The sequence below is a fragment of the Ceratotherium simum genome, chromosome 5 (assembly GCF_057802395.1).
Source record: "Ceratotherium simum simum isolate JZ-2026a chromosome 5, ASM5780239v1, whole genome shotgun sequence".
NCBI classification, from domain to species: domain Eukaryota; kingdom Metazoa; phylum Chordata; class Mammalia; order Perissodactyla; family Rhinocerotidae; genus Ceratotherium; species Ceratotherium simum.
In genome coordinates, this window is record NC_141904.1 from 1389584 (window position 1) to 1417510 (window position 27927).

General features: G+C 47.2%; 1 protein-coding gene across 3 annotated transcripts in view; it reads right to left on the bottom strand.

Annotated features, from left to right (window-relative positions):
- Positions 1-27927, bottom strand: part of ARHGEF26 (Rho guanine nucleotide exchange factor 26) — a 130135-nt gene that overhangs the window by 58072 nt on the left and 44136 nt on the right. For 2 of the 3 annotated variants that reach the window (XM_087430368.1, XM_014796587.2), the window contains exons 6-8: positions 15657-15809; positions 11675-11804; positions 8201-8275 (exon numbers count right to left, since the gene is read on the bottom strand). In XM_087430368.1, coding sequence (XP_087286494.1) covers positions 8201-8275; positions 11675-11804; positions 15657-15809 — 358 coding nt within the window. The remainder of the gene's footprint in view (positions 1-8200; positions 8276-11674; positions 11805-15656; positions 15810-27927) is intronic. The other variant, XM_087430367.1, reaches the window with a different exon arrangement.

Below are 27927 nucleotides of genomic sequence, written 5' to 3' on the forward strand. Positions count from 1 at the left end.
TAACTGAAAAGTCCGTAAAAACGTCCATAATAAGGGTCACTGGCCATAATGAAACATGTGATTGTTAAAAATGAAAGCTGGAAATTCTAATTGGATTTATTTTTAATATTACTGCTTCGTTAAGTAGGTAATACATGCCCACTGCAAAAAAAAAAAAAGATGACAACACAGGAGTAAATAAAATAGGCCATGAAAGGTTCCGACCCAAGCCCACTGCACAGAGGTAACGGGAAGCAGGCTGGGTGCTGCTTTCTCTTTCCCTATGCTTACACGAACACACACACACGTGTACAAATCTTTACACACTCTCTTTCCTATGCTTACACAAACACACACATATACGTGTGTAGAAATCTTCCTTTTATTCTTGTAAATGGATCATTCTACGCCTGTCTGAGACTCGATTTCTTTCACTCACCAACGACCCCTACAAATGTAAAATCACTCACTGAAAACAAGTTTATTTCGCACCTAGTGTGTCAGACGCTGGGTGATGACACTCGACAAGAGACACACAATCCACATCCTCGTGGAAGGCCGAGGAGACTCGAAAATTACAGACTGAGATCTTACGGGAAAAACCAGGGCGTGAGGGATGGAGGTGGGACGGAGCCCAGCCGCTCCTGAGAGGTCCTTCACACTGAAAGCTGAGAGAAAGGGGGAGTTAGTGTCCGAAGAGGAGGAGCAGTGGTCCAGGCAGAGAGAATCCCATGAGCAGAGGGCCTACAAAGGGAAGTGTCCGAGAAAGCAAAGATCCCAGCACGAGGGGGATGGCACAGACGCGGCCAGCGAGGAGGCCAGGTGAGAGCACGCAGGTTCTGAAGGCGTCTGCACTGTATCCTAAGTGCAAGGAGAGCCACCGCAGGCCTTCAGTGGGAGTGACGATGCCATTTGTGCTCGGATCACATGGCCTTCCAGGACGTAGTTATTCGATCCCCTCCTGATGGACACTGGAACAATTTCCAACTGCTTAACAGTTTCCTGGATTTGGAGGCGACACCCGTCCTCAGTTACAGCGTAGTATAGTATAGTATAGTAGTATAGTATGTATATACTATACGTACATATACTATATACTATAGTCTACTAGAGTACAGTGTAGTATAGTATGTATATACCATACATACATATACTATATACTATAGTCTGCTAGAGTACAGCGTAGTATAGTATGTCTATACTACACATACATATACTAAATACTATAGTCTACTAGAGTACTGCGTAGTACAGTATAGTAGTATAGCATGTATATACTATATATACATATACTATATACTATAGTCTACCAGAGTACAGCGTAGTATAGTATAGTAGTATAGCATGTATATACTATATATACATATACTATATACTATGGTCTACTAGAGTACAGTGTAATATAGTATGTATATACTATATGTACATATACTATATACTATAGTCTACTATAACAGTGTAGTATAGTATAGTAGTATAGCATGTATATACTATATATACATATACTATATACTATAGTCTACCAGAGTACAGCATAGTATAGTATGTATATACTATACGTACATATACTATATACTATAGTCTACTAGAGTACAGCGTAGTATAGTAGTATAGCATGTATATACTATACATACATATAGTATATACTATAGTCTACTAGAGTACAGTGCAGTATAGCATGTATATACTATGCATACATACACTATATACCATAGTGTACTATAGCACAGCATAGTATAGTATAGTAGTATAGCATGTATATACTATATATACATATACTATATACTATAGTCTACTAGAGTACAGCGTCGTATAATAGTATAGCATGTATATACTATACATACATATAGTATATACTATAGTCTACTAGAGTACAGTGCAGTATAGCATGTATATACTATGCATACATACACTATATACTATAGTGTACTATAGCACAGCATAGTATAGTATAGTAGTATAGCATGTATATACTATATATACATATACTATATACTATAGTCTACTACAGTACAGCGTAGTATCATATAATTTAGTAGTATAGCATGCATATACGATATGTTCATATACTATATACTATAGTCTACTATAGTACAGCATAGTATGCTATAGTATAGTAGTATAGATATACATATACTATAGCATACTATAGTATGCTATAGTATACTACACTGTAGTATAGTATATAGTAAACACCCATCCTCAGTTACAGCATAGTATAGTAGAGTAGTATAGTACGTATACTATAGTACACTACAGTACAGTGTAGTATATGGTATACACGCATCCTCAGTTACAGCGTAGCATAGTATAGTATAACAATATAGTATGTATACTATAGTCTACCATAGTACGGCGCAGTACAGTATATAGTGAACACCCATCCTCAGTTATAGCGTAGTATAGTATAGTATAGCAGTAGAGTATGTATACTATAGTCTACCATAGTACAGTGTAGTACAGTATATAGTAAACACCTATCCTCAGTTACAGCGTAGCTCTAGGTCTGGATGTCTGACGACCTCGGTGACACAGGGACTGATGGCTATGCCTGACCAACGCAAGGAGCCAAGACTGTCCCGGCTGAAACTGCAGGATCCTGAAAGAAGTCGGAAGTCACAATGTGCAGTCCAGTCAGGCAGCTGTTGCTGGGGACTCGTTTCCCATTCCTCCTGAGGAGTATGTTCTCAGTCCCTAAATCTACGCTCCAGACTGGGTCCTTCCCCAGGCTCTACATCCAGCCATCCAGGTGACATCTTTCCTGGGACGTCCACAGCCACCTCAAACTCAGAACGAGAACAACCAAACCTGAGCATCACCTTCAGCCCCCACCCCCAGCCTATGCTCTCCATCTCAGGGACTGACCCCAGCACTGTCCACTTCCCCAAGCCAAGCCCTGGTCTCTCCACCCTCAGACGGCTCCCTCTCCTTGTGCTCCACATCCAAACGGCCAGAAAGTCTCATTAAGGCTGCTGTCCTGCTGTCCGCATCCCTCCACGTGCCCCCTGAACACGGGCTCAAACCCTTTTCCCCTGGATTACTGCCCTCCTAATTTTCTGCCATCGACTCTGCACTACCCTCATGCATCCTCCAAAGTAATGCTGTCAGTTTTTGTAAGCTCAATCTGATCATGAAACTCCTGGGCTTAAAATCCTTAAAAGGCTCCTTGCGGCTTTCAGAACTAAGTCCTAGCAAGACCATGACCTGGACCTCCTCACTGATCCCTAAGCTCTCACTGCTCTATCTCGGGCCGCAGCCCCACGCTCTGTCCTGCCTCCACACTTCACACTCCTGCACGCACATCCCTCTGCCTGGAGACCCCCACCCGTCCGTCTGACTGACTCCTTCTTCGGTGGATTTACAGGCCCCTGCGTGTCCCTCTTGGGCATTGTCTCTCCGAAAGGACTGGAGAGCCGAGCTTGTGGAACCAGCCCAGCACCTAAAACACCATGACACTCAGCAAAGCTGTGTGTAAACAAACCGCCTTCCGAGTTCCGAGACAATTTATAAGTCACTTGAAAAAAAGGACAATTCCTTTATAGTTATCCCATTTTAAAATGAAAGGGAAAAAATGGCATTATTAAGTTTGGGTTATCATCTTGTTTCCTAAATTTCCAAATATCAACTCCATCAGCAAAAGGTGGGGTCAGCCACCACTTCAGAAGAATACACCTCAGAAAGAACATTAAAAACAAAACAGCCCCCAAAGTGCCCTCAGCGACGGCATCAGCAGACGACGATTCTGAAGGGACGAGCTCTCATGTGGATGTGCGTGCTCCGGTGTTTGTATTAAAATGAAAGCCGTGCCTTCCTTCAGCATCTGTCAAAGCTCTATTAAATTTAACTCATTGAATTTTTGTTTTAGGGCAAATTTACTTGAAAAAAAACTCAATCCCTCTAATAAAGAAAGATAAATTTAAACAAAACTAAAATATTTTCAATCTATCAAATTCACAAAGGTTAAAAGAATAATTGGTGCTGGGAAGCGTGCAGTCAGACAGACACTTAGGAAAATGTCTGGGGGTCAGGGGCACGGGAACGACCTTTCCTGAAGGCGCCTGGGGCCTTTAAAACATGCCTACTTTTTGTTCCAACACACCCACCTCCAGAAGTTTCTCTCTAGAAATAATGAGACGAGCACACCCATTCACGTAACACAACGTTCATACGGCAGTACTGAGAACAGGGATGAAACCGGCCTTTGGGAGCCCATCTCCTGGGGCACGTCTACGCCCGCGCGCCAGTACCCGAACAGAACCTCGGGAGGGAATGCAGGGGCAGGACGACGGTCACCACCGTCGATAAGATCACTGACATCTCATTCTCCGTCTCTTACTTAAATTTCCAAATTTTCTGTAATGTACACTTATTCCCTTATTTTGAAAATGCGCCTTTGTAAGCTCTAAATGCACTCTTACAGAGCAGTGCGTAGAGAGAGAACAAACCTGGGGACCCCCGTCCACGCCGCTCTCCCTTCATCGTCAGCAAACACAGCTGAAAGTCTGATGCGTGTGGCTCTGGGACCGCTGCCACGGACGACAACAACACGTGTGCAAACAGGCTTCGTTACCCGGATGTCATCACACTCCGCGGTTCTGCAACTTCACGCTCCCCACTTACCAACGTCACTTAGAGACCTTTCCACGTTCACAGCTGCTGATCCACCTCTTTGTAAACGGCGGACGCAATAAGTTACAGGAAAAGGTGCAAGAGACTTGGCTCTTTTGCCTCTAGGAGAAAAGCTTGTACCTTAACTTAAGCTGAGTTATTGAGGGGTGTGAGCGCAGGCGGCTACGCTCCTTCCACGGAGAGTGAACGGGACAGGGCAGCAGGGAAGAGAAACTGCTCTGACCAGCACCCCGACCTCCAACACCACTGTGCTCTCCCCAAGCTCTAGGACCCCAGGCACACCCCCAGCCCGGCCCCAGCAAGTGAGCAGAACTCGGGGAAGTGAACACATCTGCCGGTTACTGGACCCGCCTGTCTCGCTGCAGGGTGCTGGACTTGGTCAGTAACTCCTTCCGAGGCCGAAATCAGTCGCGTGATTCTCCACAGTCACTGCAGCACACGCGTGAGCAATTTCACTGAAGTATTACTCACACTACGCAAATAACTTTCATCAGCATTTTAATTACCAAAATAGGTATTACTCATTTTTTCCAAGAATGAATAACTATCTAGAGAGATTTGCTCAACGGCCTTAGGCAGAGTCTGCTTTCTAAAAACTTGGGCCTTGACACACCCAATTTCACTCTCTAAAATAAATATTGGGAACACCCAATTGCTTTCATTTCAGATAAAGCAAACAAGTGAAATTCCGCATTTTTATTTTGAACCATTTTGAATAAGTTTCTATATATACAATCTTGCTGTTGAAAATATTGATATCGTTTTCCCAGAATCTACAAAACCCATCAGTAACCTTTACAAATGAAAAAAGATCAGCTCCCGAGCAGCGACATTAATGATTTCAGTTCCCATATAACACTAGGAGACTGAGGGAATAATTCTGACACTCGTGACTCGTGCTCAAGAGAGAGAAAGAAACGCCTCCCTACAGAGAACGCAGGTCACTGCTGGTCTTTTATACACGTCCAGCATCAGGGTAACGCAGTTCCCTGATCCATGGCACATCTGCCCGCCTTCCTAAGGTGCCAGTGTCAGATCAGGTGAACAAGAGACCACCACGACTGGGATGTGAAATCCTGAAAAAAATTATCATTCCTAGTTCAATTCAGCAACCAACTACTACTACCTTCCTCTTTTTTCCTGTGTGTGAATTCTTTTTCAACTTCTCAGTAACAACCAAACAAAACGTGACAAAATCTCTTCCACGTCCAAGGCTAGAACTTCTCCAGCAGCTTCTCCTAAAGCTCCCCCACCCACTGCCCCCAGGGAGGCAGCACAGTATCTGGGGTCCTGGAGGAGAGACCGTCAGCACAAGGACTTTAGGTGACTTCACAGCCGTCAGGCTGTTTCTTTACCTAGCGTTTCCCAAAGTGGGACGTGTAGACCATCGATGGGACAGGAGACGAATTCAAGTGGTTGACAGATTGCTATGGTTTGACTGCTGAGTTCCCCTAAAATTCTCATGCTGAAATCCTAACCCCCAAGGATGATGGTGTTAGGAAGTGGGGCCTTTGGGAGGGGCTTCCAAGTCCTGAGGGCAAAGCCCTCGTGATGGGATCAGTGCCCTAACAGAAGAGGCTCCAGAGAGCGCTGGCCCTCCAGCCACGTGAGGACACACGAGAAGTCTGCCACCTGGAAGACGGTGCTCCCCCGACCAGGCTGCACCTTGATCTTGGGCTTCCAGCCTCCAGAACCATGAGAAATAAACTGCTGTTGATAAGCCTCCCAGTCTGCGGTGTTTTGTCACAGCTGCCTGGATGGACTAAGATGCAGATAAACTTATTTGTAATATAACAACATATGTCAGAAAACAACTACCTCCTAAAACCCATGACTTTGTAATCACTATTGGCAAGGATGAGGATAAGTAAAATAGAGTCAATTTAAAGTTGATCAAAAGAAAGAGTTCTTCACAGTAAAGTGGGACAAAAACGTGCCAAACTCGACGGTGGGTGCAGCTGTGGGATGTCGGGGGGCTTCCGACGCTGCCCGTCTGCTCCCGTCCTGCTCACCCAGGGTCCTCACCAACTCACGCCCTCCATCGCTCTCTCTCAGCCAGATGCTCCCATCAGCACTGAACACTTCTCATTCCATATTTCATTTCAACATTTTTCTAATCCTTAAACAAAGAAAGAGGACCGCTCGCTTCCCTTTCAGCTGCAGCTCCTTCTCTGTCTCCTCACAGGGCGATCACTGGCACAGCGACACTCGCCGCTGGCTGCGCACCCACACCTCCCACTCGCTCCTAGACACACTCCAGTCCGGGCTCCCCACTGACTACCGCAGGACAGGACCTGCCTGAGGGCACACCCCGTGGACGCTCACTCATCGCCTCACTCGTCTTTCAGGAGCACTCAACACGGCTGACCCTCCTTCCACCCAGCCATCTGCCATTTTCCAGGCCAGTCTGGCTTTCCCCCTCGGTATGCTTTGCTTTGTTTTGTTTTTGAAATCTCCTCTGCCGGCTCCTTCCACCTGAAGGAGGCGAATGTTGGTGTTCCTCGTGGCTGCATCTCAGACTCACTACTTGTCTTACTGTACACTCTCTTCCTGGGTAACCTTATCTACTCCCAGTCTCAAAAATCATCCACACGCTGATGATTCCCAAATCCTTGTCTCCAATTCAAGTCTCTCCACGGAGCTCCTGACCTGTTTATTCAGCCAACTTGTATATTCTACAGGAAATTCCACTACAACATATCCAAAATGGGGCTCACCATTCTCCCTCTGTCTGTATTATTGAGACAAATGAGGGCATGCATCTAGTTGCCCAGGACAGACTATCTTCCTTGACTTCTGACCCCAAATATGCTCACCCATCAATCTCCACGCCCACCTCCCCACTGTGGTAGGTTTGCTTCTCTCCACCTTACTCTGACATCAGGAGAGGCCACTGCATCTCTAGCCTAAACAACTTCAAAAGCCTCATAACTGGTCCCACCCCCACTGCCACCTTCACAACGCATGAATTCTCAGGATAAGGTCCACAATTCCCTGACACGGCTCCGCAACACTCTCTCCAAGACTGGGCTCTATTCACATGGAGAACATTCCAGTTCTTCAAATTCTCCAAGCACTTTCCTGCCTCTGGGTCTCTACACACCCGAGACACCGGCATCCCCCAACCCCTGGCTCAGAGCTCCTCCTGCATCAAGTCTCAGCTGACACATGACTGTTTTGATCCTGTCACTCGCCATCCTGTATCGTCATTCTCATCTAACGTCTGCCCCCTGCAGACAGCACACTCCATGAGGGCAGGAACCATGTCTGTCTCACGAGTCCCTGTATTTTCAGGGACTGCATCCATCATGCCTGGCACAGAGATGACACTCAATAAATCTTTGTTTAATGAGAGAATGAATAAACAGCTATTCGGACGCCAAAAGAAAATGAGATCTCTATAGGCCCTTAAAGCAAGACTGCCTGACACGGTAGAGAGGCCCACTTCATCTGAGTAGAGTGGATGTTTCCAGTTTTACCCACCTCTGGCATGCCGTGCCAGGGCTGTGAGATCTCCCAGTGTTGGGCGTCACACAGACATGCCCTCCCCGGGGAGGCCGGTGGGGTACTATCTGACGAGCCCCCAGGTTACCTTGCTTACTTCCTTCAAGGCGCTCCTGCAGACCTCGTACTTCGGAGAGTCCTTGGGCGTTTTCTGACAGATGGTCTGCAATGAAGGAAAAGAAGGATAAAATCAACTGATTTATTTTTTTTTAATTTTATTTATTTATTTTTTCCCCCAAAGCCCCAGTAGATAGTTGTATGTCATAGTTGCACATCCTTCTAGTTGCTGTATATGGGACGCGGCCTCAGCATGGCTGGAGAAGCAGTGCGCTGGTGCACGCCCGGTATCCGAACCCATGCCGCCAGCACCGGAGCACAGGCACTTAACGCTAAGCCACGGGGCCGGCCCCTCAACTGATTTATTTTATCAAGGAAATAAAACCAACGTCTAGCCAGACCCCCTTACTCATAGCAGAGCTAACAATGCTGAACACAACCTTATGGAAGAGGATGAGGATGACAGTAAAATCCAATTACAAACCTAAGACACAGCCTTTAAACGCACAGGATCCAAGTAAATCCAGGGAATGGTTAAGTAAGAGGACAGACTTCCGAGGTGATGAACCTGGCTTCAAATCCCAGACCTGCCCCTTACTAGCTGCTTGGCCTTGAGCAAGTCATCCATGCCAGCTCTAGAGGCCTCAGTTTCCCCATCTGTAAAATGGGGATAACGCCACCTACATCACAAGGGCTAAATGAAAACACATGTGAGGTTCTTTGTGAGTGCCTGGCACACAGTAGGCCCTCAGCGAATGATAACAGTACTTTAATCACCATCATCATCATCATCGTTAGAGGTAACTATATTTGTAGATGATACAATGCGAATAAAAAGAGCAAGAAAACAAGCTGCTGGATTCCTCCTGATGTGTTCATACTGCAGTTTCTGTGACGGTGAATTAAGCTCAGGGCCGCCCCGTGCCTTAGCGGTTAAGTGCGCGCTCCGCTACTGGCGGCCCGGGTTCGGATCCTGGGCGCACACCGACGCACCGCTTCTCCGGCCATGCTGAGGCCGCGTCCCACATGCAGCAAATAGAAGGATGTGCAACTATGACATACAACTATCTACTGGGGCTTTGGGGGAAAAAAGGAGGAGGATTGGCAATGGATGTTAGCTCAGAGCCGGTCTTCCTCAGCAGAAAGAGGAGGATTAGCACGGATGTTAGCTCAGGGCTGATCTTCCTCACAAAAAAAAAAAATTAAGTTCAAAGAGGGTCAGTTCAAGGTAAACAATTACATATAACTTTGGAAACTATACCCATTCAAAGCCAGTGGAACTATTTTAATTGTTAAAAATGTTCATCTCAATTAACAAGTTTAACTAAATTTCCAAATGAAGTAAAACTGAAGCAACAATGTTCTGGCACATTTAGATTCTGCCCGGGGGGCAGATTCTCACAAAGGGAAACAGGTTAGGGCTGCGGGCATCAAGCACTGGACGGCAGGTGTGAACCGGCAAACCATGGGTACCGTCAATGTGGACGGATTGCAGGCCAGGAATCCAAAAGCCAGGCGCCAGGATAGCTCTACGCGACACGTGACAAGCCCAGAGGGCACCAACTGTGAGTCCACAGCAATGGCTCTCAGATTTTCGGACTATGAGCCACTGTAAGAAATACATTTATGCTGCAACCAGTACACATGCGCTCATAAATGAAACAGGGTTTTCTTTGAAATAATATTCACCCACATTACGAACTGTGTATATACCATGTACCGCACGTCCTATCCTATTTCATTTTACACCACTCATTATTCAAAGATCAATTTCATGACCCACAAATGGGCACGAGAGCAGTTTGAAAAATACTAGTTTACGTCGCTGAGAACAGGCATCCTGAGTCCAGTGTCTCAGCACACTTCAGGTTTGTGTACAATTTTGTGCATAGTGAATTTTCTAGGGAGAATGGCTACAGCTTTACTCAGAATCTCAAAAGGGTCTCTGACCCAAAACACTTTAGAGCCCACCAGGCGATCACGGCATCAGCCATGACACAGCGCCACATGGTGTGTGAGATTCTGTGAGTCCCCGTCTGTTCACCAACTTTCTCAAAATTAAGCAGAGAGAATATATGAAAGGCTGAGAGATCTCAGCATACACAGAATCTAAGGAAACATGACTAACATGGTTTCAGAAGAAGAAAAAGAAAGAATCCTGGAAATAACACTACAACAAATGTTACATTTACAAAGTACCCATTTCTTATTAAAAAAATGGTAAAGTTTGAAATAATATTCCCTATATGGATCAAAGTTTCATTATTTTTGTAAAAGTCTTGGAAGCCACATGAACCAACCCTTTTTAAAGCCAAGATTTAGTTTTGATTACCTGGCAGCATTCTATTCTTAGAAACGATAAATTTTGATTTTAAAAAAAATCAGAGCTAAATTTTCAAAACTGCAAGTTTCCCGGTATTTACAAGGAGAGATGTTCCTAAATGTCAGATGATGGACCAGGAATGGTGTCCAGCTAGCTGACTGGCGGGAGAGCAGAGGGTGCTGTGAATTCTGAAATGGCCATAAACCTCCCCAAACTGCAGCAAAGCCAACAAAGTGACCGCAATCACACACACGTCTACTCATGTCACAATTTCAGTGCTGTTTAGAATATCTCTTAAAATTCATACTGGAATATGAAAAATGGAATTTATTTTGTAACCTTACTCAACCATAGTTTTTTGCTGTATTTTTATCCTGTGTTTTGATTTACAAAAATCAAGTATGTGAAAACTGACATTATATTAACATTATGATCCAATTTTAAAGTGGAACTATGACAAAATATTTTAATTTGATCAGAAAGACACTATTTGGCCCCGGCTGGATGGGGCTGTGTGGGGCCCCTTCTCTCATCGCCGCCCTGCAGTTTCAGCCTAGCCAGGGAGGGCCACCCCCAAGCTGTCCCCCAGCCACACCACATGCCAGGCAGTCTCTCGAGTTTCCCCCAGCCATGTCTTGCCACTGTTCAAAATCAAATACTTGTTTTCGTCATGGATGTCCCTAAAACAAGAGGATGCTGGACTTTCCTGACCCACTTTGTGCAGAGCACACCAGGGGCAAGGATACGCCTTGCAAGGCTGGAGAGAGCCTCATTCCACGTGAAACAGAGCCCCCACCATGGTGGAACGTCACAGGAAAGGGATCTTAGGGATCAATCCGAGGAAACTGAGGCCCAAGGGGATTAAGTGCCTTGCCCACAGTCACACGGTTGGTGGCTCAGCCGGAAACAGAATCCAGGACTCCTGACTTCCCACTTCATAGAACGTGTAGTAAGGGAGTGCAGTAATCTAATGCTTCAGAGTGACCACACAAGCCTACACTGAAGACAATTTCCAAAGATATTAGACACGAGTGTGACTTCCAACCAGAGAGCACCTTCTCACTTAATCCGGGGTTTTACAGACGGGACAGGCATCAGTGTAAGTGGAGGAAGAGTGTTTTCCTAATCAGAGTTGAGGCAGCACAGCTACCACAGAGGAGGAGCCAGCAGACCAGGCCTTACGTCCATCAGCAGGGGAAGGCGGGTCACCCTCTGCATAGGCAGGATGAGGAAGGAGATCATGGGCAGGTTCCTGCAGTCCTCATGGGCCTCGATACGGGACAACACCTCCTTGAAAGACGGATTGGTGGCTCTGAGGAACAGCAAAGAGAGAAGAGACTTCAAAATATTTCCTCCTTCAGCTGAGAAGCAAGTAAAAATGCTCTATAAAATACTGTGATAAATTCATGTTATCAACGATTTTTAAATATATAAAACAACGTAAACACATAATCACATCGTAGACATGGGTGGCTTGTCTGCCTTTGATGGTCAAGATTGGGTAGAAGGCATGAGTCTAAGGTAATAATGTGAACAACGAGATGGAAATGTAGGAGCCAGAAATTTACGGAAGTGAGAAGAAAACAGATGAAGAGGCAATGGGATCACGATGGTGAATGTACCAATTATCGATTAGTATCATGGTGAACACATCAATTATCAATTAGCATGATGGTGAACATATGGATTATCTACATATGTCTACAGACCAGATCTCGGATCTGATCATCTATAAACACTCCATTAAAAAGATAACAAGTGACCTGTTCTGAGCAACTTCTGAAGCCCTAGATAGTCATCTAAGAAAGAAATGCCAGACTGGGTTTACTTACTAGGAGGCCTTTGGCCTTTATCAAAGCTTCTAGGGCAGAAAACCTCTGACTACGTCAGCCAGAAGATTCCTCCTCTCCCAGCGACAGGAGGACAGTGGTGACAGCACCACAACATTACTATGGAACTTAGCAAGACACACCAACACAGACGCTCTCCCACGGAGCCACTCAGACAACTTTGAAGGAAGGCCAAGATGGGATTCCCATAAGAATGGAGCCTCAGAAAGATCCCCAACTTGCCAATAACAGACCCAGAAGTCACACCGGGATCTCCTGACTCTCAGTGGTGCCCTCACCCCTGCACCCCTCACTCACCGCACCCAAGAGGAGCTCTGAGGAGTTCTGCTGTGAAGGGCGACGGCCTGGAGACTGTAATTCCATGGGGGGGGGGGGGATGGCCTGGAGACTGTAATTCCATGGGAGGGGATGGCCTGGAGACTCTAATGCCATGGGGGGGATGGCCTGGAGACTGTAATTCCATGGGTGGGGGGGATGGCCTAGAGACTGTAATTCCATGGGAGGGGATGGCCTGGAGACTCTAATTCCATGCGGGGGATGGCCTGGAGACTGTAATTCCATGGGTGGGGGGATGGCCTAGAGACTGTAATTCCATGGGTGGGGGATGGCCTGGAGACTGTAATTCCATGGGTCGGGGATGGCCTGGAAACTGTAATTCCATGGGGCAGATGGCCTGGAGACTGTAATTCCATGGGTGGGGGGATGGCCTGGAGACTGTAATTCCATGGGTGGGGGATGGCCTGGAGACTGTAATTCCATGGGTGGGGATGGCCTGGAGACTGTAATTCCATGGGGGTGATGGCCTGGAGACTGTAATTCCATGGGGGGATGGCCTGGAGACTGTAATTCCATGGGTGGGGATGGCCTGGAGACTGTAATTCCATGGGGGATGGCCTAGAGACTGTAATTCCATGGGAGGGATGGCCTGGAGACTCTAATTCCATGCGGGGATGGCCTGGAGACTGTAATTCCATGGGTGGGGGGATGGCCTGGAGACTGTAATTCCATGGGGGGATGGCCTAGAGACTGTAATTCCATGGGTGGGGGATGGCCTGGAGACTGTAATTCCATGGGTCGGGGGATGGCCTGGAGACTGTAATTCCATGGGTGGGGGATGGCCTGGAGACTGTAATTCCATGGGTGGGGGGATGGCCTGGAGACTGTAATTCCATGGGTGGGGGATGGCCTGGAGACTGTAATTCCATGGGTAGGGGGATGGCCTGGAGACTGTAATTCCATGGGGGGATGGCCTGGAGACTGTAATTCCATGGGGGGGATGGCCTGGAGACTGTAATTCCATGGGTGGGGGGGGATGGCCTGGAGACTGTAATTCCATGGGTGGGGGGGATGGCCTGGAGACTGTAATTCCATGGGTGGGGGGGATGGCCTGGAGACTGTAATTCCATGGGTAGGGGGGGATGGCCTGGAGACTGTAATTCCATGGGGGGGATGGCCTGGAGACTGTAATTCCATGGGTGGGGGGGGATGGCCTGGATGCTGTAATTCCATGGGGGGCGGGGGGCCAGAAGCAGGGTAGTGGCAATTGTGACCTTCTTTAAAAAATGTATTTTGAAAATTGAATGATTTGGTTCAACGCTGCTAAAAATAAATTAGGAAATACCCAGAATAGGAAATTAAAAGAAACTACACAGAAATGTTTTATTTTCATTTTCTCAAATTGAAGAGTTTTAAGTTTCCTTTCTTGCTGACTTTGAAAAGATTTTTACAAAGTTAAAAAGAAATCAAAGTCTACACCAGGCAGCTATTTAAATCACCCAGGTCCCAGGCCCACCCCCACAGAGCTCTGATTAAATCATCTGAGACGGACCCTGAGCTGTGTATTTGCTTGTTTTCAAAGAGTTCGAAGAGCAGCTAAGGGGCAAGTCACACTCTAAAGGTAAACTCTCACCAACCGCAACAAAGCCCCCACAACACGACTATTTCCACGCAAAAGCACACATGGTGGCCGCATGAAGCTAACTTAGATAAAAACCTTTTTTCTTTAAAAGTCACATAAGGTACAGCAGGACTTACATTTTTGAAATCCTGCAAAACAAAATGGATTTAGGTCTAAGTCAAGGCTTTGTTTCAATCACGTCACCTGCGTTTTCTAACAGGTACAGAGCAACCTCCACATCAGCCGTTCCCGAGCGGGTGGGAGGTTGGCTAAGGGGGGCAGTGAGTTTGTCCCCAAAAGACATTCAGTATGACAACTGGGCTGAGGGGTGCCCATAGCATCTGGTGGGCAGAGGCCAGGACGCTGCTCAACATCCCCCAGTGCACAGGACGGCCCCCAGCCCAGAACTGTGCTCTGCACTAAACACCTGGCAGGGGCGGCAGCTATGGGCTCTCCGCCCTGCCCACGGGAGAATTTCATGAGGATGGCGGGAGGGGCACAACCAGCCCTTCTCACCAACTTGGGGCTGTTTCTCCATGCAGCCACGAGGGAACCCTCACCGACCCCAACCCTCCACAGGGTTGCACACGCTGCGAAGAGGTGACCAGCGCTGCACGCCACGGTCATAAACGCCACAACTCACGAGAGGGCGAGGACGCTAACAGCCAGGGGCCCCTAAGATGGACCTGACGGCAACGCAAAGCTGCACTTAGAACAAAGGGCTGCTGCGATCAACAGCACGCCAAAATGAAACAAGATGGGCATCACTGACACTCGCCGACTCCTCTAGGGAAGAGGCGGCACCTACATCACATCACAACTCGCAGTGTCCTGAACAGCACAGAGGGAAACAGTGTAGGGGGAAGCCAGAGCTTAGTTCTTTTTGCTGCACAATTACAGACTTTAAGAACATCTTTCTTCATTGCTTTCCTTCAGAACTTCCCTTCTCTCCTCACCCCTAACTACCCAGAGGGGGAAATTCAGCAATTCCTATGAACAATTTTGCAGAGTTGTCATCTGAACGGAGGAAAATCAGAATAGCCGAGAAATCTCTGGATCCCAGGCACCAGCTGAGCCAACTCAGAACTCCCTCCCGGCCTCAGGCAAACCCCTTACTGGCCAGTTAACAGCTTAGAAAACTGGGTGGGGGGGGGTGGAAAGATGATCACCCCATGTCTTGCAGCAATTACAAAAAACAAGGAAAATAATAACAAACTATAATTTCATAATTGCTTGAGAGAGAACATTCTATGCAAACGCCCTCACCCTGAAAACAATCCTATTAAATGTTTCTCCCTGGAAAACTGCCCATCAAGAGACTTTCCTAAACAGGATTTAAGAGATCATCAATTTCCGTCAATGTGACCTAACTGAACAAGGTCAGACAGTCAGGACTGTAACAGTCAACGTGGCTCACAGCAGCTTCTGTAGCGTCCGCTGCTGGTAGACTTCGTTGGTGCAGTATTTCACATACGGGTCAAAGGTGGAGGCCGTGTGCTTCTCCACAATGTCACTAATGTCATCTATGAAGATGCTGCTCTGGTGTCTCGCTTCCAGCTCAGTAAAGAATCTGCAAAAACAAAGAAAAGCATGGATACTTTCTTCCACGTACTTTAATAGAGGACGGTTTATCCTCACGTAAAACTATTACACAGGGTTTGAAGACAACAGCCCACAGTACCAACTCAAGATGATACCGAAGAAAAACTATTAGAATTGTGGTAAAAATAAATCTACCATGTTAACACCTTATTATTTCAAGTGTTGTCCTTAAAACATTGATAATCCTGGGCATTTCTGTGCTTTCAGGTATATTTTAGAATATATGGATTTCACTGTTTTTCAAGAATTCCCTACATATTTAAGGTTCATGCTGACATATTTTATTGCATTAAAAGCATACAAACAAAACTCCTAAATAAGTGCTTAAAAAACAAGTCTGAAAAAAACCTAATTCTATGTGTCCTTTCCCTCAAAATAAAAATAATCATATTATTTTAAATCTAATAATATGCATGACATTTAAATGTCTTCATAAATTATTTAGATTGCAATTTAGGGCTGCCAGATTGAGAGAGAGAGAGAGAGAGAGAGAGAGTCTACGTGTGAGTCTGTGTGTGTGGGTGTGTGTGTGTGTGCGGTATCCAGCCCAGCTGAAATTAAATTTCAGATCAATGAACAATTTTCACGTACAACTATGTGCCAAGGATGGCATGGGGCATCTTGGGCGTCCTGTATTTTATCTGTCAACCCTAAACTGCATCCAATTTTAACAGAACATCAAAAGCAGATTTTTGAAAGACGTTTCTACCCAGAGCATTGCTGCGCAAAATGTGGCCCATGGACCAGCAGATGGAACCATCGAAGAGCTCGTTAGAAATGCAGAATCTCAGCACCACCTGCCTGGATCTGAACCTGCACTTTATCAGGATCTCCAGATGATCCGCATGCTCCCTGAACCTTGAGAAGAAATGCCAGAGGACACACTCGCTGTCCAAGTTTGGAGTCGCAGGAAATCGATTACAAATCACTACCCCACAGCAGCAAAGCACTTCCAGAAAGCACGGTGAAGTTGAGGTGACAGCGCTCCCTAGGGCTGCCCTCCGGAGCAGGCATAGGGAATCCCGCCTTCAGGAGGCTCCTGAGCATATCCTCACTCCTCACCTGTGTGCCGGGTGGACACCAGGACACACAACACGGCTCAGAGTGAGCGAGACAAGAGACACGTACAAAGGACGATTCACAGTAAATACGGGCTAATGTTCTCCCACGTTCACAGCTCAGCTATTTTCAGAGAAACCCTGGAGCTCAGAAATAAACAATCAAGACTTAAGAGGCCGTGTTTTCATATATTTACATGTACATTAAACTCATTTTAGTATAAACTGTATTATTAGCTTGTCATCATTATCTATTTATTTTTTAAAGTTTCCACAGGAACTTAAAAGACAAAGAAACACATGTTCACTTCCTAGAAGAGTGAAATTATGTACACTCTGAGACAGCATCTGTATTTTTATTTCCTTTAAAAAGGACTTAGGGAAAATAACCAACACGATTCCCTCCCACAGATTATAACTGGCCTTCTCACACAAGCCCCTAGTTTAAAACAGTGAGAGGAGAAACCTACAGCATATTTTGCTGGACTACTGGCCTTCCTCCCAATGGTGTCAGGGCTAATACGCACAATTCTTAGACAGCGGGCCAGAAAACACACCGCTGTGTCCCAAGATTCAGTCAACGACTTCACATCACTTTGTCAGGATGGGGTCTGTTAACATTCAAACAAAATACCACATCCTCTCCTCAAAGTGTCAGCAATTTCAAAAACAACCAACTCCAAACCCCCACACAAACAAAAGCCATGTTTCTTAGAGGGTGTTTTCTTTTAGACTGGTCCCTGACTTCAACAAATTTGTGATCTATTAGGAAAGTAAGATAATAAGCATAGAAAGACAGCATTCTTGCACACGATTACAGGTTGGAACACATGTGCCTAAGGGTGCTGCTGGTGGTAGCTTTTTCTTAATTACATGAAGTACATATTTTTCATCATGGTAAAATACACATAACATAAAATTTGCCATTTTAACCATTTTTAAGTTTACCATTCAATGGCATTAATCACATTCACTATGTTGTGCAACCATCACCACTATCCATTTCCAAAAGATTTTCATCACCCTAAACAGAAATGCTCCACCCATTAAGCAATAACTCCCATTTCCCTGACCACCCCCTGGTATCTTCTAGTTTACTTTCCGTCTCTGAGTTTGCCTATTCTAGATATTTCACATAAGTGGGTCACGCGATATTTGTGCTTTTTGTCTGGCTTATTTCACTTAGTGTAATGTGCTCTAAGTTCAACCATACTGAAGCACGTTTGAGAACTTTATTCCTCTTTACAGTTAAATAATATTCCATTGTATGTATATACCATATTGTTTATCCACTCATCTGTTGATCGACACTTGGGTTGTTTCCACCTTTCGGCCACTGAGAATAACACTTCTATAAACATTTGTATATCAGTATCTGTTTGAGTCTCTGTTTTCAAATCTTTGGGGTAGGTATATATCTAGAGGTGGAATTTCAACCTCACTGACTATGCCAATAACAGTGTATAACAAGAAATGATAAGACCAAGAACCAGTACAGAAGAAGCTGAGTTACATGCCAAGGAGAGATGATTTCATTAAGTGAAAGTTGAGTAAGAAATGATCCTTTCCCTCCCAACACCCACGGCTGAGTGGCCCACGGGAGGCATGGAGCCAACTAACTGCAGCACAAGACCTGTAACCAAGGCATGCAGTGCTAAGTCCTGAGGGCAGGGGACTGAGGAAGGGCGTGAGGCGGACCACCGGCGATGAGGATGCACTGCTGGGAGCAGAGGGCAACCCTGCGGGCAGGGGAGATGATGCCGGCCACGCACGCATCTCCTTCGGGAAACTGTGAGGCTGAGATGTGGACCCAGGAGGAACGGGGGCAGAAAATGGGGCTCAGAAGCAGGTCAGAACTAGACTGCAAAGGTCTGACCGGATGATCAAGAGCTTGGGCTTCATCTGTGGACAGTGAGAATCTGCTGGCAGTGTGGAAGCCAGGAAATCACCCATCAGACAGAAACGTGGGACAGAGCGGGGATGGACAGAGAGAGTGGGGAGAGAGACTGCAAGAGGCCGAGAGATGGCCACCTGGGCAAGTGACCATCCAGCCTGGCAGTGGGGAATCCAAACAAGAGGACACAGGTTGGGGACAACTTGGAGGAAGAGTCGATAGAACAGAGAGATGCATTAGACAGGAACGTCAAGGTTCCACTGGGCAGCAGGCCGGGCTGTTCACCATTCAGGAAGACGGGGGTTAGGAGCCAGGGGAGAAGCAAGAAGGATGAAGTTTAACTTCGGCTTGGAAACATCAAATACACATCTGCGAGAATTCAGAGCCACAGAATTCTAGGAAGTATGGAGGCAGGACTAGCCCATTTTTAGCTTGTTTTCGTATAAATGCAAAATATTTGTAACTTATTGTAATTCCAAGTGTCTTGTAAGAAAATCTTCAAAGAAAATTGAAAAAATAAGAGGCCATTCATAAGGTCACTATCATGAAAATCTAAGAAATAAATATCTTAGAGGCAAATATCTCCTCAAGTCTCTCGTCTTTTGATAACTGTCACAGTCTGGAGGAATGCAAGATTATAACCAAAAACAACAGTCACTTGGCTTTTCCCAGTGAAAAGGAAAACTCATTTATCATAGTAAAAGGTTTGCCCAAGTACAGGATTAAAAGCAAGGTATAATGAATATGTGTTTATGCCACTTACTTTAATATAATATAAACCAGGCCACCCATCTTTTATTTTGACATTAGCATAATTAATATTATTTAAAGCTTTCTGGGTTAAATTATCTGTTGGTTATTTTGGCAAATCTGCATCTTTTACCAAGTGAGCTAAACTACAAAAGACCAAGGAAGTATTACTGAAGAACGCGGTGTTGTTTCAATAACCCAGAGCCCTGGGGAGCCAAATCAAACCTGGAGAAACACAAACCATTCTGCTCCCTGGGTGAAACCCAAATGGGTCTGTGAAGTAACGGGGCTGACCTGAAGGACAGCTTTTCAAGGGAAATATATTTCAGCCTCATGAATTCTTCTTTTCTGGGGCAATACCTTCACTATTTCCTCTTTGCAGCATTACCAAGATGATCAAGTTTCACAACCTTTCCCTCTCTTTTTCCCACTAAAATTCTAATCTCTATCGCCAAAGTCTAGACTTTGAGACACCTCTGATGGACCAGGAAATGCTTCCTGGAAACACGGCCTCCTGACCAGACACGCAAGTCAGCCCTGTCTGACGGTGAGTGCCGTCCCCGGCACCACCACACCCACACTTCAGACGCCTGCGGCTGCCCAGCTGCGCGGGAACCGCCAGACCACCGAGAACACCAGGCGGGCTCCCGGGAGGTGGGACTCTGAGACGGCAGCTGCAGTCCTCATGTGAAGAGCTGTCCACAGCCCGCCACCTCGCCTCCAACGCCTCCTAGAAACGCAGGGACTGCACAGTCCTCAGCCTTTCTGTGGAGCTTTGTCAGGTGAAGGTCTTGAATGTGGCTCTGCATCTTTGGGGAAAACAAAGTCAACACACTGAGGAAGCCACTTCTGACCCGCTCGGCACATGCACTTCTGTTTGTGTCACTTTTTCCTGTGTGGAGGAGGCAGAAAAGACCTACAAACATGAGGTCCAAACCTCCCCGCACCTTTCCTACCAGCCTGCCTAAAACTCAACTGATCATGTAACGGGCATGAAAGACACGAGTGTTCTTGATGACTCTTGAAGACTGCCCGGTAAATCCACCAGCCTACAGAGGAGATTAGAACTTATTTAACACACACCACAGGTCTGTTTTAATCAGTCAACCAACAGAATCCCTTCCCACGTGTCCAGGAAGGACGACACGCTTTGGTGGACGTCAGGAGCAAATAGTCGCTAATCACGACCAGCGTTCGCTGTTCCAAGCCCAGTTCTACGTGCTTCCCGTACTCTGCCTCCTTCAATCTAGTCCTCAAGCCTACTTTATGAGATGGCCATTAACCCATTTTACAGACAAGCAAACCAAGGCTGAGAGAGCTTCAGCTCGAAACAGCTGAGCCTCAGTCTGAGTCTCAGCGAGCTCAGTTCGAGCCTGTGCTCGAACCAGCACACCTACTGCCCTGCTCACAGGCGCCCGCGGATCCCACATGTCTGTCACTGCTGGCCAGCCCTTGATCCAGACATCCAGCAAGAAGACCCACAGCTGCACCTGAAAAAGAAATATGTGACTTTCCAAGCAGACCAGCTGCCGAATCATCTCGGCAAGTAAATTATACACATCACCCTAGTGAGGACTTGCACAGAGGATTTACGCTGTCAACATCTGCAGGACAGCAGAGGTGTCAACACCCAGCCTCCAGGAGGGTGCGGCCACTGGGTGTTCTGGTCCCGGTCCACACGGCGGGAGCAAACACTGGCTTACGTGTCTCTGTGAAGTCTCGGGGACTCACTCACGTCAGCCCTCCCTGTTCCCTGCTGCCCTCCCCTTTGCCCGCTCATCCTTCAAGTTGCGGATTAAATTTCATCTCCTTCAGGAAGCCTTCCCTGACCCTTCTGGCTGGGCTAAGCTCCCTTGTTTTACATCTTTATAAACCTCTAAGCTTTTCCTTTGGTGTTCCTACTACGGTCATAGTTAATTCCATTATGATTTTATTTACTTTTGTCTCTCCGAGCAAGGGCCAGAGGACAGGGGCCACGTCTGTCGTGTACCAACACTATGTGATCCAGGCCACAGGACCTGGATCATAGAAGACAGTCAAATATTTGATAGGTGAATAGATCTAATTTGTGTTTTAAATAGAAAATTATAAAGATGAAACCAGATCAAGGAATTTTGTTCTATCGCTGTTTTACCAAGAAGGCAACACCCACAGGAGGTCAGTCTCCACCTTGCTTTACTCGCCAGTAAATCAGGTCGGCGCATATTTACTGACCACACCTGTGCCAGGTGCAGCGAGGGCCACCAACAGCCCCGACTCCCGGCACCAGCCTCTGCCAGCCTGTCAAGCACAGTCACTAAGACGAGACCCAGCCCTGCCAAAGTTCCTTCCACGCCCGCTGCTCCTTCTGAAAAACCTGCGGTGGGAGTCCATGCGCCTTACCCGGCATCCAAGATACAAGGCCCTAATTTTGCTAATCCGTGGCCCTGGCAAAAATTCTTTGAAAACTCAAAACCTAGAAAACATTCATGACTTCTAGAAACTGTTTCCTCCTAGGAGATGACAGTTACACAACCAATGCTGTGACCTGTCACCATGGCGGCCTGTGAGGGCACTGCTGGTGACCCTCACCCATGGTCCCTCTCCCGGGAGAGGTGGCGGGGAATGCTGGCTCTCGGTGTCACTGCCTGTCTTCTATTCCCACCTAAACAGCTTCACTGTGCACATGTCATTTACCGCAAGTCTCCCTGAGCCTTCTGTGAATGCAGCTGGAGTACAAATGATCAATTACAGACAAACAAACCGGGAAAGTGTGGACTCTTGGTTGCTGCATGGAAACAGTACCAAGAATGAATTTATGGAATATTGGAACAACGTCAAGTAAAACAGAAAGCTCTTTTCGAGCTGAAACCCTCTTTCCTCTTGTGCGTCGGTCATTCTGGAATAAAATCAGCACACGGAGGAACAGGTTTCTCTTCAGGGACCACTTCCAGATCCTTTTTAGGGAGCGCCCACAGGACTTCAACTCAGAATTCAATCCACGAGGAAGAATAACTTCCGAAGTAAGCCCCGAGTCTTCCCATCTCAGTTGTTCTTTATTAAATATGCCCAAAAAGTCGTCTTCCTGAAGAGAGAAATGCTTGCTACAGCTCCCTCAGTTTCGTCAAAAAGAACAAGGAGGACACAGAACTCTGACACTCCAGAGGTCAGTCTCTTAGGCCGTAACATCCCGAGAGAAGCGACGCTCGTCTGCGGAGGGAAACAGAACCTCGAGTCCTCTGGCATTTCCGAGCCTGCTGCGGTTTTCGCAGCAGCCGGCGGCTCCAGACTGCCCTGCACAGAACTCGCTCCTTCAGCCTCCATCAGGGATCTTTAAAATACTTTCTTTTTAGATAGTTGTTAGCACTGCTTAGCAAAGTATCAAAAAATAGGATTTATGGGGATTAAGGATTAAGTTCTCATCCTGGTTTTAAGTGGATTTGAGATAGTGATAAATTTCTGTTTTCTTCACTTGTTAAAACAAAACGAACAACTGAGTGGAGAAGAATAGCCGGGTGATCACCAGTCCTGCCACACAGTCATGAGCTCAAGACAGACCACGGGCGACACAGCAAAGGGGACAGGCCGGGAAGAGGAGGAGCTCCCACAGGCCAACGGCAGGGGAGCGGGAAAGGATGGAACGAGAAGGCGAGAGGGCGTGCGATTACTAACCTCCAGATCACCCCCAGCACCAAAGACCAGGCTTCCCGCTCGCTCCTCCCCGACCTCCAAGCTTCCTGCAACATTAGTGACACGTATCTTATCTCACGAGCAAACGCTCTTAGATAACAACACTGTAAGTGCATCCACGTCCAGACCCAGCCTCTTTCACGCTGCACCTCCTGGAGCAGGGCTGATGGTGACCCTTACGTCTCACCTCCAGAAACTGTATGCAGGGAACTGTTTACGAGGGCAAGCTCTGGAGCCGGGTGGCCTGAGTTCAAATCCCGGCCCTCCTTCACCGGCCACGTAACCTCAGGCAACTCGGTCAACATCTCCAGGTCCCATCTCCTCGCTTGTGAAACGGGAATAGTAATGGTCAGAACTCTCGTGGTTCTCATGAATGAATTAGAACACACTAAGTGGTCAGAACACGGTCTGGCACACGGCACATGCTCGTTAACATCAATTATCATCTGAAGTGCAACGAAATGCCTTCCCTCCTATACGAGCTCACACAACTCACAGTCTTCAATAATGCCAGCAGCTGCCTTGCTTTTCCAGTCCACTCTGTCCATGCACGCCCAGCTCCTGCATTTCCACCAGTGACGTCTGGGGGCCATGCAAGAATCAAGCCGTACGCCAGTCCACTCAAAATCACTTTCTCATCCACTATGAAGACTGTAATGGGTATTTACCAAGGACAAAATCAGAGGCGGGTCTAGCTCAGTCCTTTACCAGCCCTGTGTTGGCTCCTCCTCAGTGAGTTTCAGACGGGCAAGTGACGGACCAGGACAAACTAACAAGTTTCTGCTGAGAAGTGAGAATATTTCTTTCCATGTAAACACTGCTCTTGGCCTTGGCCTCCTAATCACCGTGAGGAAGAAGTCACGCCACGATTAAGAGGCGTCACACCAGGCAAGGCCCAGACACACTTGGCAGAAACACGAAGGCCACCCTGTTACTTTTAGGGCCCCTCTGGTCGGCTAATGGCCCCCAAAGATGTCCACCTCCTGTGAATATGTTATCTTACGTCATAGAAGTGACTTTGGAGATGTGATGAAGGATCTTGAGACAGGAAATCATCCTGGTTATCAGGTGGCCCAATGTAACCACAAGGGTCCTTGTGAGAGAGAGGCAGAAGGCTCAGAATCAGAGAGAAGGAAGGCATTAAGCAGCTGGCTTTGAAGACAGAAGGAAGGGTCACAAGTCATGGAATGTGGGTGACTCTAGAAGCTGGAAAAGGCACAGAAACGGATTCTCCCCTGGAGCCTCCGAAGGAATCAGCCCTGGAGACACTTGACGTCAGCCCAGGGACAGGGACTTCAGGCTCTCACCTTCAGAACCGTAAGAGGATAAGTCTGTGTTGTTTTAAACCACAAACAACAAATTGTAGTGATTTGTTGCAGCAGCAATAAGAACATTGCTAACATATCCCCTTAATCCATTTTAGAACCTCTCTCTCTTCTAACCACCGGTTCCTTCCCCAATATCCAATATCTCACATCTGCACGCAGCCCCCGATTCCTCACGGCCGGACTGTAGAGCCTCGTCAATTCCAGAAGCTCCTCCCCCTCCCCGGCCCACTCGCTCAGTAACTCTTCACTGAGCTCCCACTGTGCCCAGGCTCTGCTCTAGGCACAGAACACACAGCCCACGGCAAGTCCAGCAAAAGTCCCTGCCTTCGTGGCACTTACAACCTGGTTCTTGGGGAGGCAAGCCCTCCCTGTTTACTCCCCGGGGGCCTCCTGGAGGACCCCGAAAGCTCTCAGCACCACTGATGAAAAATAGAACAGAACACGCTCCCTTTCTGGTCCACTGAAAGACACTTTATGAGGCAAGAGACTTCCACATTAGGTGACCACAGGAAGGAGGAGGGGATGGGCGTGGGAGGAGCTAAGACGGGAATTCACGGGTTGTGCCCAGGGAACGTGGTGTGGACTTCAGGGTCTGTTACGGGTGGACTTGCAAAGGGGTCCGTGACCCAAAGAAGTTTAAGAACCACTGGCTTTGTGTAATGAAAACACCTAATACGGAAAGATACACAACAACTGGGAAACTACTGGAAGATGAAATTACAACAAAGCCGGGACCTCGATTATGAGGAACCACGAGCGCCATGTTCAGCAGTTCCAATCACTTCCTGAGTAACAGAGGACCACTGGGGTTTCTCACATTTTAGGAAAGAAACCGAGAGGCAGCAGGATGAGGGACAGGACGTAGGGCTGAAGGCTGCACTGAGGTACAAAGAAGGCAAGGAGGCAGCCACGTGTCTATACACACAACCCACTTAAGAGCAGAGGGGCTGGCTGTTCCTCAAATGGTAAAGAGTTACCACAGGACCCAGCAATCCCGCTCCTAGGCAGGGCCCAAGAGAAATGAGAACAGGCTCACACGGAGACCTGGACACAGATGTGCACAGCAGCATAATTTATAACAGCAAAAAGGAGAAACAGCCCAGTGTCCATCAACCAAGAACGGATAAGTGAAATGTGGGATATCCACACAACAGAGTATTCTTCAGCCATAAAAAGAAACACAGTGCTGATATATGTACAACACGGGTGACCTTGAAAACACACTGATGAAAGAAGACAGTCACGAAAGGCTACATACTGTGTGATTCCACTCTATGAAATGTCCAGCACAGTCAAGTCCACGGAGACAGAAGAGCACTGGTAGCTGTGCAGCGGTGGGACACGCCGGGGGGAACGGGAGTGAGTGCTAACGGACACGGCATTTCTTTGTGAGGTGATGATAGTGTTGTAAAATTGATTGTGGTGATGTTTGTTCAGTCTGTGAATATACTGAAAACCACCTTCAACGGGTTATTCGTACGGTACATGGACTGTTCCCTCAATAAAGCTCTTTAGAAAGAGGGCAGCAGCTGCAGGAACGGACAGAAGCGGTGAGAGCTGACCCCGCTGATCCTGCTCACGCAGAGCTCTCTCTGTTCCTACTCCCCCAGAGAGTGGACTGCACATGTGTTTCATCTCCTTTCAAGTCACTCTCAGGGAAAGTGCCCAGACTCACACAACAAGGAGAGCTGCTCTGGCGGAAGCAGCGCCAGCAGGCCCCGAGTCCAGCTGTTTGGCTTCCCTGACACCCCAACCGGCCGACCCTCAAGCGCCTTCAGAGAATTCCGGGCCCATGGAAGGCAATCTGAAACCACTGGCAGATCCAAGGGGCCAAGAGATGTGGGAATGTCAAGCATCTCTGTAGGGTCAGTGGGAGGGAATCCAGCCAAAATCCCCCTGGTCACACCAGGGAGAGGAGACGGTATGTCCATAGCAAAGCAGCCCGGCCCACCGCACAGGCCTTCACCCGAGACAACTGTCAGCCTCCTGCTTCCCCACCATACAAGACTCCCAGTAAGAGAGCATACAGTTTCATTTATAGAAAGCTAAGAAAGGCTTGTTTTTATGTCCTCCCATAAGGCTTTCAGAGAAGTCCAATGATGGCAATTTAGTCCAGAAGGGTCAAAATGTTCCAAAAATCTCACCTAGCATTTGACCACAACCAAGAGGCTGGCAGCCTTTAATTTTCCTTAATAAAGGTGAACTTAGGATGATAAAATACCTTATCTATTCGTTTAGAACAACTTCTATGGCATGTGTACTTCTTAAATCTACATCCCACTGCAAGTCAGGAATTACACCCAAAACAGTCATGTCTCACCAGTGTTCATGTTCCATCTTATACACACACCCCTTCCTCCTCATTTCTCTACCAAAAGCCTCGCCCCAAAGCACACGTCTTCTGCAATGGTAATTTGCTCTTTATGGTATTTTTTTTTCCTGCTTCAATCCACTTTTAAAGAACCTACGAAAACCCCTTCTACAAACTTCTCTGGCCCCACCACCCCCTTCCCTTCAACCATCAATGGGACCAGCTGTCCAAACCAAACTCCTAACTGCTGGCTTCTGACCACACAGTTTCCTCTAAGAAAGGCCTCCTCTTCATGAATGCCTCCTCTTGGTTCTTCCCAGCCAGCTCTGAGCCACTTCACAGAAGTCAGCCCGCACACCTGCACCACCTACATACTGTGAAAGGACCACGTCCTGCAGAGTCCTCTTTTCTTGCTAGGCAAGAATGTTGACCCTAGATCACCATGCCTATGTCACTCGCCAGGAGACACAGTGGCCAGATGGAGAGAGGAGACCACTTAGGGCTTACAGGGAGTCTGTCATTCTCAGCTTTCTTTTTTATTTTTAGGTTGACATCTTAATAGTTGTGCTGGAAACTCCCGCAGAAGCTAACCCGGCCTTTGGGCAACACGCAGATACACGTGCATTTGGTCACTTCACCAACAGGCAGCTCCCAACCACAGTCCCCATCCTTACCTCTGCCACAGAAGCAGAGCTGGCCCCAGCTGGCCACAGGAATTTAAGAAAGACTAAAGAAACTGCCCACTCAGACAAAGTTGCATGGTGACCCTTCCTAAGGTGACGGTCACCAGTTTAAAAGGAACACAGGAAGCTGCCCTGTGGCGGGGAAGGGACGCGCCACTGGACAGCCGGACCGAGGGAGCCAGGTCCTGCCCCGGCGTGTGGCTGCTCAAGTTGTCAGCAGCTACGCTAGTTCCTGTAAAACATCAGAAAACGGAAATGCCCTGGCACGTGTGCTACCAAAGCCAGCATGAACGTCAACCACAGAATCATCACCTGTTCTCTGCCTGACAGCTGCCCTAGCCCCGCACAGCACATTACAGTCTCCAAGGGGTCTTATACATCTTTCCACTAAAC